This window comes from Bombus fervidus, chromosome 17 (genome assembly GCF_041682495.2).
Source record: "Bombus fervidus isolate BK054 chromosome 17, iyBomFerv1, whole genome shotgun sequence".
Taxonomy (NCBI): Eukaryota; Metazoa; Arthropoda; class Insecta; order Hymenoptera; family Apidae; genus Bombus; species Bombus fervidus.
In genome coordinates, this window is record NC_091533.1 from 3,203,314 (window position 1) to 3,220,810 (window position 17,497).

At 27.4% G+C, this 17,497-nt stretch overlaps 4 protein-coding genes across 12 annotated transcripts; 2 read left to right on the top strand and 2 right to left on the bottom strand.

Annotated features, from left to right (window-relative positions):
* The first annotated feature begins 431 nt into the window (after positions 1-431).
* Positions 432-5,485, top strand: Rb (adaptor related protein complex 3 subunit ruby). Of its 3 annotated transcripts, none has more exons than XM_072020631.1 (10): positions 432-567; positions 1,084-1,159; positions 1,487-2,068; positions 2,151-2,447; positions 2,563-2,830; positions 2,988-3,695; positions 3,793-4,086; positions 4,199-4,494; positions 4,599-4,963; positions 5,176-5,485. In XM_072020631.1, the coding sequence occupies exons 1-10, from the start codon at positions 434-436 to the stop codon at positions 5,327-5,329; spliced, it is 3,174 nt and encodes a 1,057-aa protein (XP_071876732.1). In that variant the 5' UTR covers positions 432-433; the 3' UTR covers positions 5,330-5,485. The 3 variants fall into 3 exon arrangements, with proteins under 3 accessions (XP_071876732.1, XP_071876734.1, XP_071876735.1); XM_072020633.1 differs by having other exon boundaries at positions 3,820-4,086; XM_072020634.1 differs by having other exon boundaries at positions 452-581.
* A 2,451-nt stretch (positions 5,486-7,936) lies between these two features.
* On the top strand, positions 7,937-10,590 carry LOC139996335 (uncharacterized). 3 transcript variants are annotated; one of them, XM_072020667.1, is made up of 5 exons: positions 7,937-8,260; positions 9,328-9,428; positions 9,536-9,749; positions 9,809-10,036; positions 10,122-10,590. In XM_072020667.1, the coding sequence occupies exons 1-5, from the start codon at positions 8,147-8,149 to the stop codon at positions 10,512-10,514; spliced, it is 1,050 nt and encodes a 349-aa protein (XP_071876768.1). In that variant the 5' UTR covers positions 7,937-8,146; the 3' UTR covers positions 10,515-10,590. The 3 variants fall into 3 exon arrangements, with proteins under 3 accessions (XP_071876768.1, XP_071876770.1, XP_071876769.1); XM_072020669.1 differs by having other exon boundaries at positions 9,536-9,683; XM_072020668.1 differs by lacking the exon at positions 7,937-8,260 and adding an exon at positions 8,524-9,271.
* A 39-nt stretch (positions 10,591-10,629) lies between these two features.
* Coa8 (Cytochrome c oxidase assembly factor 8) lies at positions 10,630-11,426 on the bottom strand. Its single transcript, XM_072020675.1, has 3 exons — positions 11,296-11,426; positions 11,024-11,221; positions 10,630-10,952 (listed from the first exon to the last, which is right to left on the bottom strand). The coding sequence occupies exons 1-3, from the start codon at positions 11,359-11,361 to the stop codon at positions 10,752-10,754; spliced, it is 465 nt and encodes a 154-aa protein (XP_071876776.1). The 5' UTR covers positions 11,362-11,426; the 3' UTR covers positions 10,630-10,751.
* On the bottom strand, positions 11,308-17,480 carry Marf (Mitochondrial assembly regulatory factor). 5 transcript variants are annotated; one of them, XM_072020638.1, is made up of 14 exons: positions 16,809-16,976; positions 16,243-16,331; positions 15,507-15,793; positions 15,276-15,402; positions 14,812-15,205; positions 14,630-14,737; positions 14,293-14,313; positions 13,806-13,959; positions 13,594-13,732; positions 13,203-13,516; positions 12,835-13,130; positions 12,594-12,761; positions 12,322-12,518; positions 11,308-12,236 (listed from the first exon to the last, which is right to left on the bottom strand). In XM_072020638.1, exons 3-14 carry the CDS (start codon positions 15,682-15,684, stop codon positions 12,032-12,034), a joined length of 2,301 nt encoding a protein of 766 aa, XP_071876739.1. In that variant the 5' UTR covers positions 15,685-15,793; positions 16,243-16,331; positions 16,809-16,976; the 3' UTR covers positions 11,308-12,031. The 5 variants fall into 5 exon arrangements, with proteins under 5 accessions (XP_071876739.1, XP_071876738.1, XP_071876740.1 ...); XM_072020637.1 differs by having other exon boundaries at positions 16,243-16,334; XM_072020639.1 differs by lacking the exons at positions 16,243-16,331; positions 16,809-16,976 and adding an exon at positions 17,339-17,480.
* Between the last annotated feature and the right edge of the window lie 17 nt (positions 17,481-17,497).

Consider the following 17,497-nt stretch of genomic DNA (forward strand, 5'->3'; position numbering starts at 1 on the left):
TGCACAAATAAAAGTTACTAGGTTAGTAACTTATTTGTAATACGTGTGGCTTCACGAACTGGTTTCGCTCATTCAATCGTTATTTTTAGAAATGCCATAGTCATTAACTTGTATTTTTTAACCCTACTAAATAAAATGAACGAAACGAATGTATTTGCAAGAAATTAACGAAGAAAATTGGTTTACACATTATTTTATTTTTAGAAATTTTCATTCGATACATTTCGATACACAAAACAGGATTTCTTAAAGAATGGACTTTACTCAAATCTAAACAGATCTAAGATCTAAGTAACATGGGTATCTGTTGATACGTACTGAAAGCATCTTGTCATAAATTTTTAAATAACCACGTGTGCTATAGGAAAGTCTGTGTGACTTTTTTTAATACAAGAAAGAAGAATTACTTTGGTTCGAGTGAAATTGGAATAAAATGTTAACTGCTGCTGCGAATTCGTTATCGAATAACGGTGGCTCTTACAGCAATGATAGACCGTCGAGCACAGCAGACCCAGAACTTGCAACTGATCCCGCTTCAGGTGGATTTTTTCACTCGGATTATAAAAAGTAAATATTTCAATGTGAAAATATGCTTTATTTGTAAAACTATGTTTATATATATTTGAACTTTTACTCAAACGTAACAAGGAAATTTGACATATTTTCCAATTAGAAACTTTACATATTGTTTTCAAATGTAATGTTGTGTTGCATTATTTTTATTTTTTTACTTAGAGTATCTTAATTTTATGTCGTAATTTTAAAGCTATAGAGAAATAGCATTTATATTTCAGTGTCTATATCTTTAATTAAACATTTAAAATATTGTAAATGATGATAACTGTATTTATTTGTTTAGATTTATTATTTTAGTTATTATTATTATATTATATTATTTATTTCGTTAATTATTATTTATAAATATATTTATTTAATATATTGCTTTTTATTTCAACAGTGACGCTAGTAAATTTTTATACTTGATCTTTATAATGTATATTTGAAAATTAAATAATAATAAATGTGTTATGTTATTTATTGTATAATATATTACTAAGTATGTTAATTATTATATTTTTATAGACATGAAGATTTGAAACAAATGTTGGATAGTAATAAGGATGGACTTAAATTAGAGGCTATGAAGCGTATAATTGGGGTAATAAATCAATTATATTTATCTAATCATTTATCTAGATTTTTCTTGAAATCTTTCGCTAAGAAGTATATAAAATATACTTAAATAAAAATGCATAATACATTTTAAAAAATTAACCTGTTCAAGATTAATAATATATGGTATATGTTAAAAAATTATTAGAAATGTACATACAATATGAAATAATAGAAAGAAGTGCATATCTAAAAATTGAGATTAATGTTAATGTAACCTTTGAATAGGTTAATATTCATTAAAATATTTCATTTCTTAATTTAATTTATTATCCTTATTTTAACAAATAATTATCACAAATTATTTTTTCAGATGATAGCAAAGGGACGAGATGCATCAGAATTATTCCCAGCTGTAGTAAAAAATGTTGTATCAAAAAATATTGAAGTGAAAAAATTAGTTTATGTTTATTTGGTCCGTTATGCTGAAGATCAACAAGATCTTGCACTTTTATCTATTTCTACATTTCAACGAGCGTTAAAAGATCCTAATCAATTAATAAGAGCCAGTGCTTTAAGAGTACTTTCAAGTATAAGAGTTTCTATGATAGTACCTATAGTAATGCTTGCTATCAAGGATTCAGCCAGTGATATGTCACCATATGTACGAAAAACTGCAGCACATGCTATTCCTAAACTTTATTCACTAGATTCTGAGCAAAAAGAGGAATTAATAGGTGTTTTAGAAAAGTTACTATCAGATAAAACAACTCTTGTTGTGGGTTCTGCAGCAATGGCATTTGAAGAGGTTTGTCCTGAAAGAATAGATTTGATACATAAAAATTATAGAAAGCTCTGTAACTTATTAGTAGATGTCGATGAATGGGGTCAAGTTGTTATAGTCAACATGCTTACAAGATATGCAAGAACACAATTCATTAACCCTAATGTAGATGTACGTATAATTTTCCAAAATCACAGACAAGATATATATATATTATACATACAAGATATATATCATTAATTAATTTTTGTAGAGCATAGAAGATGATGAAAATCGCCCGTTTTATGATTCTGATTCTGATTCGTCTAATACAAAGAAACCAAAACTAACAATAGATCCAGATCATCGATTATTATTGCGAAATACGAAACCTCTTTTGCAAAGTAGAAATGCTTCTGTAGTAATGGCAGTATCTCAATTGTATCACCACACTGCTCCACGAAGCGAAGTAATGATTGCTGCCAAAGCATTAATTAGATTACTAAGAGGACACAGAGAAGTTCAGAGCATAGTTCTCCACTGCATTGCTAACATATCAATTGCCAGAAAGGTAATATAATTATTGTAAAATGATTTTTAAACACATAGCAAATATTAATTTAATACAGAAATTTTTTTATAGTAGAAGTTTGATACAATCTATAATTTTTATTGTTTTTGCACAGGGAATGTTTGAACCCTTTCTTAAGTCGTTTTTTGTGAGAACTTCAGATCCTACTCATATAAAACTTCTGAAATTAGATATTTTGACCAATTTAGCAACTGAAACTAGTATTGGAGTTATACTAAGAGAATTCCAAACTTACATCTCTAGTAGTGATAAAGAATTTGTTGGGGCTAGTATACAAGCAATTGGGAGATGTGCAAGTAATATAAAAGAAGTGACTGATACATGTTTGAATGGATTAGTTTCATTATTAAGTAATCGAGATGGTAAGTACTTAAAAGCAATTAAATAGTTAATCTATCTCTGTCACGTTAGTTCCGAACGTTTCTTTAACCCTGTATAAAGTATGAAACTAGATTACAATATATAATACTTATAATATAGCTACGTATTACAAAAAGTAAAATATAATTTGTTATCCAGAGGCTGTCGTAGCAGAAAGCGTTGTTGTTATAAAGAAGCTGTTACAAACTCAACCGAACGAACATAAAAATATAATTGCTCATATGGCAAAATTAATGGATTTCATAACTATACCACAAGCCAGAGCATCTATTTTGTGGCTCTTAGGAGAATATTCAGATAGAGTACCTAAGATAGCACCGGATGTGCTTAGAAAAATGGCTAAAAATTTTGTAAATGAACAAGATATTGTAAAGCTCCAAATATTAAATTTGGCTGTAAAGCTGTGTCTAAATAATCCTATTCAAACCAAGCCATTTTGTCAATACGTTTTCCAACTTGCGAAATACGATCAAAACTACGATATTAGAGATCGTGCACGTTTCTTGAGACGTTTTATTTTTGACGAAGATGGTCATAAGAAAAATCTTCCACAGCTTGCAAAAAGAATATTTCTAGCTCCAAAACCTGCACCAACTCTAACATCTAGGTTCAAAAATTCTGAATATCAGTTAGGAACATTGTCACATTATTTAGATATGCCGTGTGCTGGTTATCGTCCTTTGCCACCTTTCCCTGATGTAGCTCCTGATCCATCCGTAAGAGATGTTGCAAGTGGCACTACTAGAGATGCAAGAGATGAATATTATAGAAAAGAGAAGAAAGACAAAAAGGGAAAAGAAAAAGAGAAACCCTTTTATAGTGATGAAGAAAGTGTTCAAGCAGATGGTATGTTTTAAATTATTGCAATTGTAAACAAGATTTTACTCAAGTACTAATTTAAATAGTCTTATTTTAAATTTTATATGAGTATTTTAATTTTTAGAATTAAATAATGAAAATGACTCTTCAGATACTTCAACAACTGATTCTTCAGATGAGGGGAGTGATTCATCTGAGTATATATCAGAATCTGTTAAATCTGAGAATAATAGTGAGAAAAAGAAATCTACCAAGGTATCTGATGAGTCGAACAGCGAGTCTGAAAGTGAAGAATCGGATTCTGAAGAATCATCTGAGAATTCTCAGGAAAGTGACGAGGAAAGGTACAAGGCTTCAAATCAAGAAGCAACAGAAAAACCAAAAAGCAACATTGATCTTCTTTTAGATTTAGATGATGGTAAATATGATCGTGTTTAACTATACTACTGGTGGTTTAACAGAGAGAGAACTTAAAATTTATAACAAATATAATTTATCAGTTCATTCAAAACTTTATTTGTTAATTTCAGTGATTCCAATGACACCAGTTATGCCATTAAGCGCTGGTAGTCTTCTTACTCCTATCAATTTGAATATTACAAATGATGTCAGAGAAATTTCAGCCTCATTTATTTCCTCAGCTCATCCATCAGTCTCATTTAAAAAGAAATCTGAATTATTAAATACTATTACGGGACATGGTTTGAAAATTGAATATAGATTTACTAGATCGCAGCACTTAGTAAGTGCTTATTTAGTTACTATTGAATTAACATTTTCCAATGAAAGTAGCGAACCTATTAAAGAAATACAAATAGGAGTAAAGGTAAATTTATATAATCTATAACAATTGAATCATCAGTTTTTAATATTTATTAACTGATATATATTTATATATAAGTACTATAAGACAATTTGTTTCATTAATAGAATTTACCAAAAGGAATGGTTATACATGATTTTATGCAAATACCATTATTAGAAGTAAATTCAAATTTGTACACAACATTGGGGATCAATTTTAACGATTCCACACAACCAGCACATTTTAATATTGATTTTGCAATTGGAGATGACACGTATTCCTGTCCAGTTACTATTAAAGCTCCAATTGGAGAAATAATAAGAGCCGTGTTCTTGTCAGAAAATATGTTTACATGTGAAAAGACTAAATTGAAGGGTATGAATGAACATATTGCGAAAGTGCAATATTCTGGGAATAAGAAAACTATATCCCAAAAAGTTTTTGAAACTGCGAATGTTGCAATGATATCTAGCAGTGATGAAGAGATAAGGTAAAAGAACATTGGATTAATAATTTGGATTATTAATTATTCAGGCAATTTTTTAAAATGTTATTGAATAAAGTATTACAAATTTTATTATAAATTTGTTAATTATGTTATAAATTTACAAATTTATGATATAAATATTTAAAATATTACAAAATTACTTTATGTAATATATTGAAAATGAAATTTTGTTTAAAAAGATTTCTATTTTGCAGATTTGCCGCCCATACATTAGCATCAAAGTCCTTAGTATTAGTAACAATAAAAATGATAGGTAATGAAAATTTGGAAATCTGTGTTAACTGCGAAAAGATGGTAATAGGTTCTATCTTGTTAACTGAATTAAAAAGTAATTTAAAGATGAACTAATTATTTTTTATTTATAGTCATAAAGTAAATATATACCGAGTTTATTTACAATACTTGTATAAAATAAATATAAGACTCTTATGATAATTAAGTGTATATATATATGTTTAATTCCATATGGATATACAGTAATTAAATATAAAAATTTAAATATAATATATTTGTTATGAAATCATTAAATTTTTATAAGAAACTGAGATTATTGTTTGCTACTACTTGTTTGGTAAAATATATATACACATATATATGTATATATCAATTTTATAAATCACGCTGAACTACTTGTTAAGTTAATTACCTCATAATGTCATACTTATACCCTTCCAAAAAAATATAAAGTGTTCTAAAGTTGAACAATCAAACTTTGTATTTATTAGGTTACAAAGATGATTCATAACGAAAGTTAAGAGAGATTTAACTAAAATTAGACTTTTTGCTATCTATAATTTCATGAGTTTTTTCTTGATAAATAATTCGTTTTTTTAATGAGTTTCTTTAAATAGTTTTTGTGAGCTTGTAAAGTATAATACTGTTCTTTCCACGTAAAGTAAAAAAATATAAAATTTATAAATAATAATCTTTTTCACTCTATTTTAACAAATTAATGAAAACTTTCAATGTTTCCAAACAATAAACAGATAGAATAAAATAATGAAAGAGACGACAATTATTTTTTTATATATTATTATATATCAAAATTTACTATTACTTTGATGAATATTTTTTATAACTTTTTATAAAATATTTACGAATCTGTGCTTATTTAATATTTCGGCTATAGTTCCGATTGGTACTGGCATAGAGCTTATGGCTTATATCATACCAACTTACATAAGCCCTATGGACTTATGGGCTCTAGTGACCGACCAACACGAAATTTGAGGGGCTGAACTTCAAATATAAAATTTTAGCTTCGGACATTTATTAGTTTATAAAAATAATAATAAAAAGCTTCTGGTACTATTCATCCAATTCTGTTTATACAGACGTTACTAAACAATCGTTTTCGCATCGTCGCTGACTATCGAGTACCCTATGATATGTTAGTACCCGATAGTGTTCAGCATTGATATATTGGGTATGTTTCGGTTTTACTTTAATAATAAATTACTTTACTTTAATAAAAATTTTTAAAGATATTTTATATAATAAAAAAAGTAATTTTTTAAATTATTATTAACTAACATGTGTTTTTGTATACTTTCCAAGAACATAATTTTCATGAAAAAATTTGTTATAATATGTACCACATATTGGATAATAGAAAATATAAGATTATTAGCATTCTGTTTTCTGTTTAACAGAATTCTGTTTTCTTATTGTATATTTATATTATAAAAACTTAAAATGAAAACGTTTGTACAAATAAAAATATTGTTTTATTTTATTGATTTTATACGAATCATATAATTTACAGATACTTCTAACATGCATGGGTAAAAAAATTGAGATGTTTTTAAATTTGCTATGAATTTTTTAAATTCCGGTGAGGAGCTAACAATGCCTCTTTGTATGACTTGCTTTGGCAAAGTATTATTATTTCTTCTATACTTATTTGAAGTTTTTAAATTACTCCTTATATGTTCTGAATCTTGACGTACGAAATAGTTCGTTAATAAATGATTTTTTAGACGTTGATTATTGAAGTATTGATAAAGTTCATAATTGTTGAAAAACAATAATGTATAACTACTAAAAATAATTTCACTTTGAATAATATTTATATTTGTATCCAATATATTTTTATTTTTGTTTTTTACCACAGTCCATTTATCTTCTTCTTCATCACAACTCAATTCTGTTTTTAAATATTTTGTACTTATCATAAAAGTTGGCATCAATTTAGCTTCTAATATAGCAGAGACACTTTTATTTGAATCGCTTTTATTAAAAATATTTTTGTTACGACTTCTTACGAAAGTTGTGAAATAAAAGATAGCTGAGTAAAAGTTGCACATCCTATGAAAATCCATCAATATTGAAAACATAATTATCATTTATCATTCATCTTCTACGATACAAACTTTTTACTTACACATTATTCCATATTTTTATCGCTTTTTTAAGGAAATCGCTATATGAACATGCGAAAAGTATTACGAAAGATATAGATACAAAAACATAAACATATTGGAGTACAGTATTTTTTAACATTATTATCATGTTACAGTATATATAATTTGCTTTTGTAATGTGTAACATTTCTTCTATAGCCTCCGTTTTTGTCGAAATATTATACACAACTTCAAGATCTGAATTTTATAAGTAAAATAACGTAACTGCACGAAAGCTATTATGTTAAATAAATTTATTATACAGAACGTAATATTTACCTTGTTGTTTTGAAATGACTGAATGATATATATTGCTTGTACATAAAGCTATCCATAATCCAAATCCCCAAAGGAATAAACTATTCCACGATATATAATGCGATCTCTTTTGCTTAAACAACTCTAAGTAACGGCAATACATTGTACAAATAATGGCATTTAAAAATATCTACCTTTTTTGTTAGTAATTGTCCACTACCATTATTTTGCATTTTGTGTGTTACTTTTTAATTCCTTGTTTCTTGAAAGAATATCATAATATTTGTTCAAAAGTAAATTTTGTACACGTTCATCTATGATATATGAATCGAAAAATTATACAAAATAAAAAAATAAGACAATCTATATGCAAGACGAATGCCTAATAGTTTCATGTGTATCATTTATTACATTACCTATTTAAATGTCAGTAATTTAAAATCTACAAAAAAGATATAAATTAATATTATGATAAATATTTCTAAAGTGTTAATTAAAATCTGGAATGTACAATATTTCAACGCGACTTGATGCCTTGAATAGACAGCTCTTAATTATTTCTAAATTGCAAAAGATGGATGGAGAATGTAGTGTGTATCCCACAACAACATGTAAAAAAGTAAATATAAGATAAAACATAAATTGATCCAGGAAAATAATAATGTAGGAAAAATTATATTTTATACAGTGTAATGTATACAATAACATTGCTAAATATTGTCACTGTGCCCACAAAATTTTGTCTTTAAAAGACCAATGCAATAGGTTCAACTGCACTGAAGATTGTATATCACATGATAGTATTAAAAAGAGAATACCGTGTAATGTTATAACATGCAAAACACGCAAAAAATTATGTTTTTATAAGAAGGTTCCATCAACTGAAGGTATATCAGTATCACTAATCCATGCAAAAGATAGTATGCATGAACATGTTGTTAATACAAAATTGTTTATTATTTCATACAGATTTGAAGGATGAAGTTAATACAATGAATGATGCAATTGGTAAAGAGTTGAAAGAACCAGAGAAACAAAGTAAATCTGATCAAGTAGACTTAACTTCACAATTTTATAAAATGTATACTCAAGACAAAATAATTGATACATACGAAGAGAAAAGCGAGCAAACCATCCCAACAAAAGATAATATTCACACTGAATTAAGTATAAATAGTTTGGGCACAAATTATGTGCAGAATGAAGCAGCAAAGCAGGAAACATTTCAAATAGAAATAGATGAAAGCATTTCAAATGAATTAGGAAAAATTGATTCGATTATAGAAGATATTTGTGCAAAAGACAAGAAAATTTTCGAAAGAATTCAAAAGGTTTTATTAAAAATAATAACTTTTTGTCTCTTTAAATTCATATAATACGTAATTTATAGGATCTTTTAACTGAAAAAAAACGCACTAAAGAACTTGAAAAAAGATTGAAATCTTTAACTTGTAGCCTAAATTGTTTGAAAGAAGGTAGTGAACAAAGGGCAGCTTGTTTAAAAGATGTATTAGTAACAGCTGAAGAACAAAGAAATGTTGCAATGGGCTTAGTGAAACAATCAAAAAATCAAGCGGATTTAGTCAAAACAGATAGGGATGAATTATTAAAAGAGATTTCAAAATTACAAGTATGTACTTGAGAAAAGAATAATTTTTATTAATAGTAAAATAATTATCTTTTCAGCAACAGATAATCGAAGTTGCACATAAAAATACAGATCTGTCGCAAGAACGTGACAATTTAAAGAGCAAATTACAATCTTTATCAGAGGATGAATCTAAAAGGTAATTTCAAATAATTTTTAACATGAATATGGGTATTGTTTCTTGTTTCTTTAAAATGTAATCTAAGAATCACTTTAGATATTAAATGCATGCTTCAATCATACAAGGTGTGAGGAGGTCAAAAAAGAAGTGAATAGAATGAAACATGCTGTAAAAGAAAAAGAAAATGCTTTAAATAGAGAGAGAGCAGAATTTATGAATATGATTTTAGAACTTACAAACGTAATTAATATACAAAAGAGACGAATATGTGAAGTAAGTGGTATATGTAATAGTCAATTACATAGCATACATGAAAGAAATGAAGAATTATCTCAAAAGGTAAATTCAATAACAAACATCGAATTATGATTTTATACTAATTTAAGTTATATTGGCAGAATATTGAGATATCAGAGATGAAAAATATGTTACAATCAAGTAACTCTACTTTTAAAGAAATGGAGGAGAAAATAGATCATTTGCAATATTGTTTATGTGAAGAAACAACGACTTGTAACCAGCTGAAACAAGAATTAGAAACTTTCAAGGAAAATCATTTATCTGAATTGAGAATAAAAGACAAAATTATAGAGGAACAAAATAAAACAATTTCAAAACAAAAGAAGGTTTTATATCCATTAAAGTAAATTTATTAAAATAATTTTAAATTTAAATTAAAATGTTGTATTAACAAATATCTATCTTTATTAGTTATTACATGACAGTGAAGTGATGGTTCAGCAAGTTGCTTCCGAATTTAATGAGCTTAAAGATGAATTACACAAAGAAAGAGAAAAAAATGAATCTTTGCAAATAACATTGAATGAGAATGATACCAAATTAAGCAAGGTATATTTATCGCAATGTGAAAAATGTAGAACACTTATAGTTGAAATAGATTATTTAAAAAAAGAGAAACAGAAGGCAATAGCACTTGCAAAATTTGCTTATCAAAAGTTGCATCAATCTATGAAAGAATATAAAAAGAGACTCATTTGTGAAAAACAGCAACACAGGTACATGGCATTGATTATTGAGGAAAGAGAACATGAGATAGGATGTTTGAAGAATCAAATTTGTCAGAATAACATGAGAATTATTTAAAAAAGAAATAATTATGTAGTATGCAGACAATTAAATTTAGTTGTAATTGTTTATGTGATTATGAAGTTTTTTAATATACTCAATAGAATTATATATGAATAAATATTCACTAATATTTATTTATATTGTAATATATATATTCTGCTTCTGACAACTTACAAATAAAACATAAATACAACGTTACATTGTAAATTTGTACAATATACTATGTATAATGATAATGATTAATACTGTAAATTATCTAAATTTTAATTTAGATATCCTTACTCTGATCTCAAGGAATAGTAATTTAACATTTCTTTTATACCATGCGATATTATAATTTAAGTGCATCTGCCAATTTTTATCTAAAAATTCTTTATAAAACACTGACATATCATCCGCAGTAATTGACGTTTTCCCTTGTGCTTTTAGAGTTTCTTGAAATTGCTTACGTTCCTATAATACATTCAATAAATTAAAATTTGAAACATATTTCATAATGACATTATGTAAGAATTATGTTACACCTCTATGAAGGTACTATTATGTTCCGTCCAAAAATTTTGATTCCAAATTTGCGTGTCTTCTCTGGCTTCTCTGAATTTCTTTTCTAGCAGGCTTTCATCCTCAGATTTTGCAAAAATGATCGGCCTTAAATTCGAAACCGGATCAGGCGGTCCGATTAAATCAGCCTGTACAGGAGCTTTTAGGTTAGAAGATACCTTCTAATTAAAATGAAAATAATGAATGTTCACTGAATTGACAATAATTGGAATGATATACTGAATGAGGAACTTACAGCACTAAACAATCGGGTTGCATAGTTCCACTGTTTTATTTGAACGTAATTATACATTCGAGTCATTTCAGAGCTTCACACATGTTTTACGAGGTTATGTTCTTTCGGTCATGCGTTTCGTTTACACTTAATATATCTTTCTACGATGAGATAAACTTGTCCTATATTTGTATGACCACACTGCAGAGAACAATCAATAAACACGAACATAATTCTTACTCAATGAACAACCTTTTATTTATATAATAACATAAGGTCTTTTATAAGTATAATCTAATAAATCTAATTTCATTATTTTATTTACTACATAAGTAAGATTCAATTATATCTCTGTAATAGATTTGAGTATAAATCAATATGTACTTCGATTTCATATTTCAAAACACGCGCTGTATTTGCAAAAAGATCTTTTTTTAGCATGATTTGTTTGATGAAATAAATTATAAAAAAAAGAAAAAAATTAAAAAATTTGTTGGAAGTCTATTGATGTAAGACATTTTGTGCTATTCCCTCTAAAAACAAATTATCTTTTCTAAATTACAAAAAATTCAATGTTTTAGTAAAAACATTCCTTCTATATGCATAAATCATTGTTTCGGGAAATATATCCACACATACATTGATTAGTACATTGATAAGTTGTATTAATTACCATACATGCATAGACATATTTTCTGAAACAGTGATGTTCATCAATTTTTCGTGACTCATATTTCTTAAAAATGACATTCAATACTTAATTTAATGACTTTAAATATGCTGCATTGAATAAATCGAGCTCGTTTGTTAAATAATTAGCCTTATTTCGTAAAACCTTAGCACTACTAGTTGCTTCCTCTAGTATTCGTATTGTACTTGCAACATTTTTTAATTCGGTATCCATTTCGGACGTTGTTTCATCTACTAAATGGCACAGACGTGCAAAGGTGCTAGATAGCTCTCTGCAATTATATATAAATAATATTAAAATTAATTTTGCGATAAAGTAAAAGTAATAATAATTCAATAAAATAAAATAAAACTCACTGTTGTACTTGATGACTGCAATTCGCAGACGTGAGATCCACTATTAGTTTCAACTTTTTTGTAGCATGAGATGCATACTGACGTTTAAATTCACGTTCTTTTGCTTTATTAGTCCATGTTAATCGTTCATAGAGATATAGAGCACCATAAATAGCACCGGTTACCGCTATAAGTCTCCAACCAATTGTTTTCAACATCTTAAGCAAACAATTTCAGTAAAATAGATTTCATTCCTCAATAAAATAGTTGTTTTTATTGTGTAATATACTTACAAATCCAGCAACTATAAGTCCTCCCATAGTTCCTTGAGATGTTATAGATGCTATTGCGATTCTAGTAGCCAATGACAAATCATCTGATCTTGGTTGATGGTTTGGAGTACTTGACATAAATTTTATAGAATCAACGCTTTCTGTAGGAGACATGATTGCTGGTGGTATCTACAAATATACAGATTAAATAACAATTTTATTATTATAAAAGTATTTTGTACTATCGAATAAATTATCTTACTTCCTGTGGATAATTAGCAATGGTTAACTTCCTTCCCTGTCTTCCGGCAAATCTATTAATTATGGCTGTAATTCCCCAAGAAAATCGAAATTCTAAATCTTCGTGAAAATCTGCGCATAGATTGTCACAATTTAATCTGTACAAAATTTCGAATGGTTCTCGTCTTGGTAAAATGTTTAGAGACATTTGTCTCTTATTCTCTGGCAATAAATTTGCCATTCGTTCTGTCATTTCTCTTTGAGAGTTTTCAATATTCAATGCCAACGCGGTGCTGAGTCTTGCTCTTAAGTTGGAACCTATATAAAATTATAAAGTTACAAATTTTATAAAATAAAGATATGGTGAATAAATTAAAAAAACAATAATACCTAAGCCATTTTCTACGTGTGTATGAAGTTCCCGTTTATATACATTTAGAACTAGTGGGTCGGTATGGAACGGAACACTGAATTCATCAATAAGTACAGCTAATCTACGAATTTCTTCGCTCAGAGCTTTAGACACTCTTTGTTCTACATCCTCCACCATGTGATGAATTTTGTCCTTCATTTCTTGAGTCAGCAACATTAATTGTTGTTCCATATAATTTAATTTATCATGGACATCTTTCTTAATATACAATTGTTCACTTTTCATTCTTTGTGCCCTATCTAGTATTTCATCTAGAGTTTGTCGTATTTCCCTGAAGAAAGTATATTTGATTTTATGCACTGAAAAATAAATATTTAGATAGAGTAAAACAGATAATAAGTTATTTACATAGCAATATGTTTTCCACGTTGAGAATGCTGTTCAAATTTCGTTTTCACAGCAGACTTTGAAATACATTCTTCAAATTTTCGTTCGAAATCTTGAAATTCGAAATATCGATTTTGAAATCCTTCTGCTAGTGCACCATCTACAAAAAGTTTCAAAAATATTAAAAATAAATAATTAATACAAACCATAAATAAAGAAACCATGTGTCTTACTATGAGCAGGTTGACCACGTTGTTCTTGCATACGAGCTTGAAGAGTTTCTTTTGCTGAAACGAAGAAAACTCGCTCTTCAGCATCTTTGGGTGTATAAACTTTTAATTCTCTTGACAAGAAATCGACAGCCCGCTCTTGATGTTGTGCTCTTACCTACACAAATGTAAATTGTAAATAAACATAAGTTACATTATAAATTGTAAAAATAATATAAAAAGCAAGAAGCACATAGTCAAGTTTCTATCACATACTATAAGCACAGAATTGATGTAACTTATTGCATTGTTAAAAGAAGATTCTATTTAACTTAATTTTAACGAGTAATTTTCCATGCTACAAAATTTGTGCACATTGTGTCTCTTGCATAGTGCACCATCGACTTTACTTATAATTAAAGTTATATATATCTTTCTCAGAAAGAAATATCTTACAATCAGGAAATATGAGTTCCACTATACTTAAAATTTACCAAATAGAATAACTTACCTCCTTCTGCTCTTTGACCAGCTAAAGGATAAATGGGGTATTACATGAATTATTTAAGTAAAGCTGCCACTGCATACAGCTACTTATTAAAAAAAATTTGTGCTTCACACATATAGTTTTGAATACACTAATATTAAATTGTTTATGTGCAAATGGATTTTGAAATAATATGTAGTACCAGCTTTAATAAAAAAAAAATTCAGAATCTTTTTATACAATAAACAATTTACTTTTAATGAAGTATATTTAAAAATACTTTTTTAATGACTTTATAATCCTATATTATTAAACTTATATTTACATAATATCTGTTTCTATAAATTTATATAACACATACCTGTTCGAAAAATTCTGGTTCTGAAGCAGATGCATCCCATCTATTATTTAAAATGAAGATATTTGGTTTAGATAATTTTGTAGATACTTTGTGAAAAAAGTTCTTTTCCTGCAATTAGACTGTTATAAGTACATACAACTAGAAGTAAAATGGTATAAAATTCAACAAAAGTGGATACATACTGTCACCATTAAAGTAGATTCAGCATTAGCCACAAGCACAAAAACATCTGCATCCAAACAATGTTTGTCAATCCACTCATCCAGATTTGGTGTCACATCTACTCCAGGACTGTCGACAAATACTACATCATCTCTTAATAGCAAACATTTTTCTTTCGGCCAAAATATTCTCACTAAATGACTTTCACATAACTTTTCTTTGCAGAGAGCATGACCTAATTGACCAACTGATTGAACAGGCTGTTTCTCAGTGGTTCCTTCTGTAATCAAGTAAGCTTCACCATTATCTGAACCTTCAACTTGTAAGAAGCAATTTGTTGTATGTCCTATGCCACTTGGTAAAATTTTATCACGTAACATTGCGTTAATAACTGTACTCTTTCCATTGCTAGTTCTGTAATATTTTGTAAGATATATAATTCAGATATGGCTAATACTTTTTAGTAATAATTCTAACAATATACCTTCCAAAAAATGCAACTTTCATATGATCCCTTTTAAGTACATCTCTAATTGCACGAACCTTATCAACATAACTATTAATTTTTTGTGCTTCTTCTGCAGTGACAATATTATGTTCAGCTTGCAATGCTATAAAAATAATTTTAGTAAAAATGGTTTAATATCATAATTTAATCTTTCTAAGATCATATTTTCATATTCAAAATCTTCTATATTTCAAATGAATTACTTACATTTCATAAATCCTACAGTGTCCTGCACATAGTCTTCTATTTCCGAAAATATATCATTGATCTTTTTCTTGGCTTTAACAAAAATCTGAAGGGGAGAATTATCAGTTCGTATATCTGTCGATCTCAAGTGGCTGTCTCCTCCAATCATGGACATTGTGCGATTGATGTAGGCAGCCATAGTTTGTAATTTACTTTATTGTGTAAGTAATATGTTTGGCAAAGTAAGAAAAAATACAGTGCAATACTTTAGGCAGAACGATGATGCAGTGCACAGCATGCAGGATCAACTGAAATCATAAAAAAAGCAATAATTAAATACCTTCTAAGAACAATTTCTATCTACATGATTAGATATACATTTTATGTACAGTTACATAGAATCATAAGGCACTTACTAAATATATATAACAAAACACATATAATAAGCAACATTGTGATACTTTAACTAATTATTTAAATATGAACATTAGACAAAAAAAAAAATAAATAAATAAAAGAAAGATAACATTATAATATAGCACAAAGAAATTTTAATATATTAAGAACAATACAATGTGACATATCAAAATACTATACACATTTCGGTATTGAAATTTATATGCTTCTAATGAGATAAACGTTTACATTTAAAAGTCCCAAACACTTGTGTGCAATGTATACACGTATGATTAACTATATGAAATGTATCACACATAATAAGCATTATAAAGCAATGTAATATACAAGGCAATAAAACCTTTTTGTCTTTAGTCATTGAAGTGTCCTTTGTTGTAATATAAATGAGATGAAAGTTTGAATGTCTCCGTTAAATCAATGCTTCCAAATCTTCTAGAACAATTTATCATCACGTGATAACATTTTTATATTAAAATTAGTATTAATAGAGAATATAATTTATATATTGTGCAAAATATTCAAAGGAATAATTTTAATCGATCTTTTTTATAAGTCATAAATAAATTACACAACGAAATGTTTTGATTCTCATATTGAATGAATTACTTAAGTCGTTACTTATATCAATTGTGATATTTATAAATTCTGACGATTTGAAATATACGTTTCATACAAAATGATTGCAACAGATCTTTCTACGTCTTTATATTTCACTTTTAAAATAAAATCACGCATTACGAAGCACGTTAATGCAATAATAAATACCACTTATTTATAATTCAAACACCTCTATTAAAGGAAAATAAAAACTAATTAATGAAAAAGTTGAAAATACACTTTTCGATCATTCGTCGAAATCTAACCTATAATAAAATTTCATTTAGTCCAAGAAAATTGTCATCTTACCGTTAATAGTTAGGACTTTCCTGATATCATATTTCTAGTTGAATATGTTTTTAATCGTACACAAAACAATGAATAACATTTCGTAATTGCAAAGTATCTAACGAATTAGAGATTAGATCGAAGTACGTTAAAATAAATTCACGTGTGAACTGATTGTACTAGTGGTAACAAACACGTGACATTCTGTACAAATGAAGGCTTATTTTTAAATATCATCTCATTTTCCTTATAACTGCTATGTATTTATCAGTAACATTAAATGATTCATACATATATAAGTATATTACAATTTGAAAATTGTACACTCTTTTAAAAATTTAATTTTTATTAGAATCATTGAAGTCAGAAATTGTTTCAGTAATTTTAAAATAAATTTTAAGTAATAATTTTAAATAAATGCGAACTATTAATATCGAATTTATTTGCGATAAAATTGTAAGAAATAATAATAAATCTATTTTTAAGGATACATTACATATTTAAATTTGGTTTTTAGTGAAGACGATTTTTTCTTTTCATGCTATACTTACAACGTGTTTGGTAGATTGTGCGCATCTTCTAATGACATGGCGGACATTATTCTATTTCGTCTTGCGTGCACGAAACACATATCTATATAGAAGCCAGTAATTAATCGAATAGTAAGTGATCAAAATTAAATTTGATATTACAAAGTACAATCTTCTGAT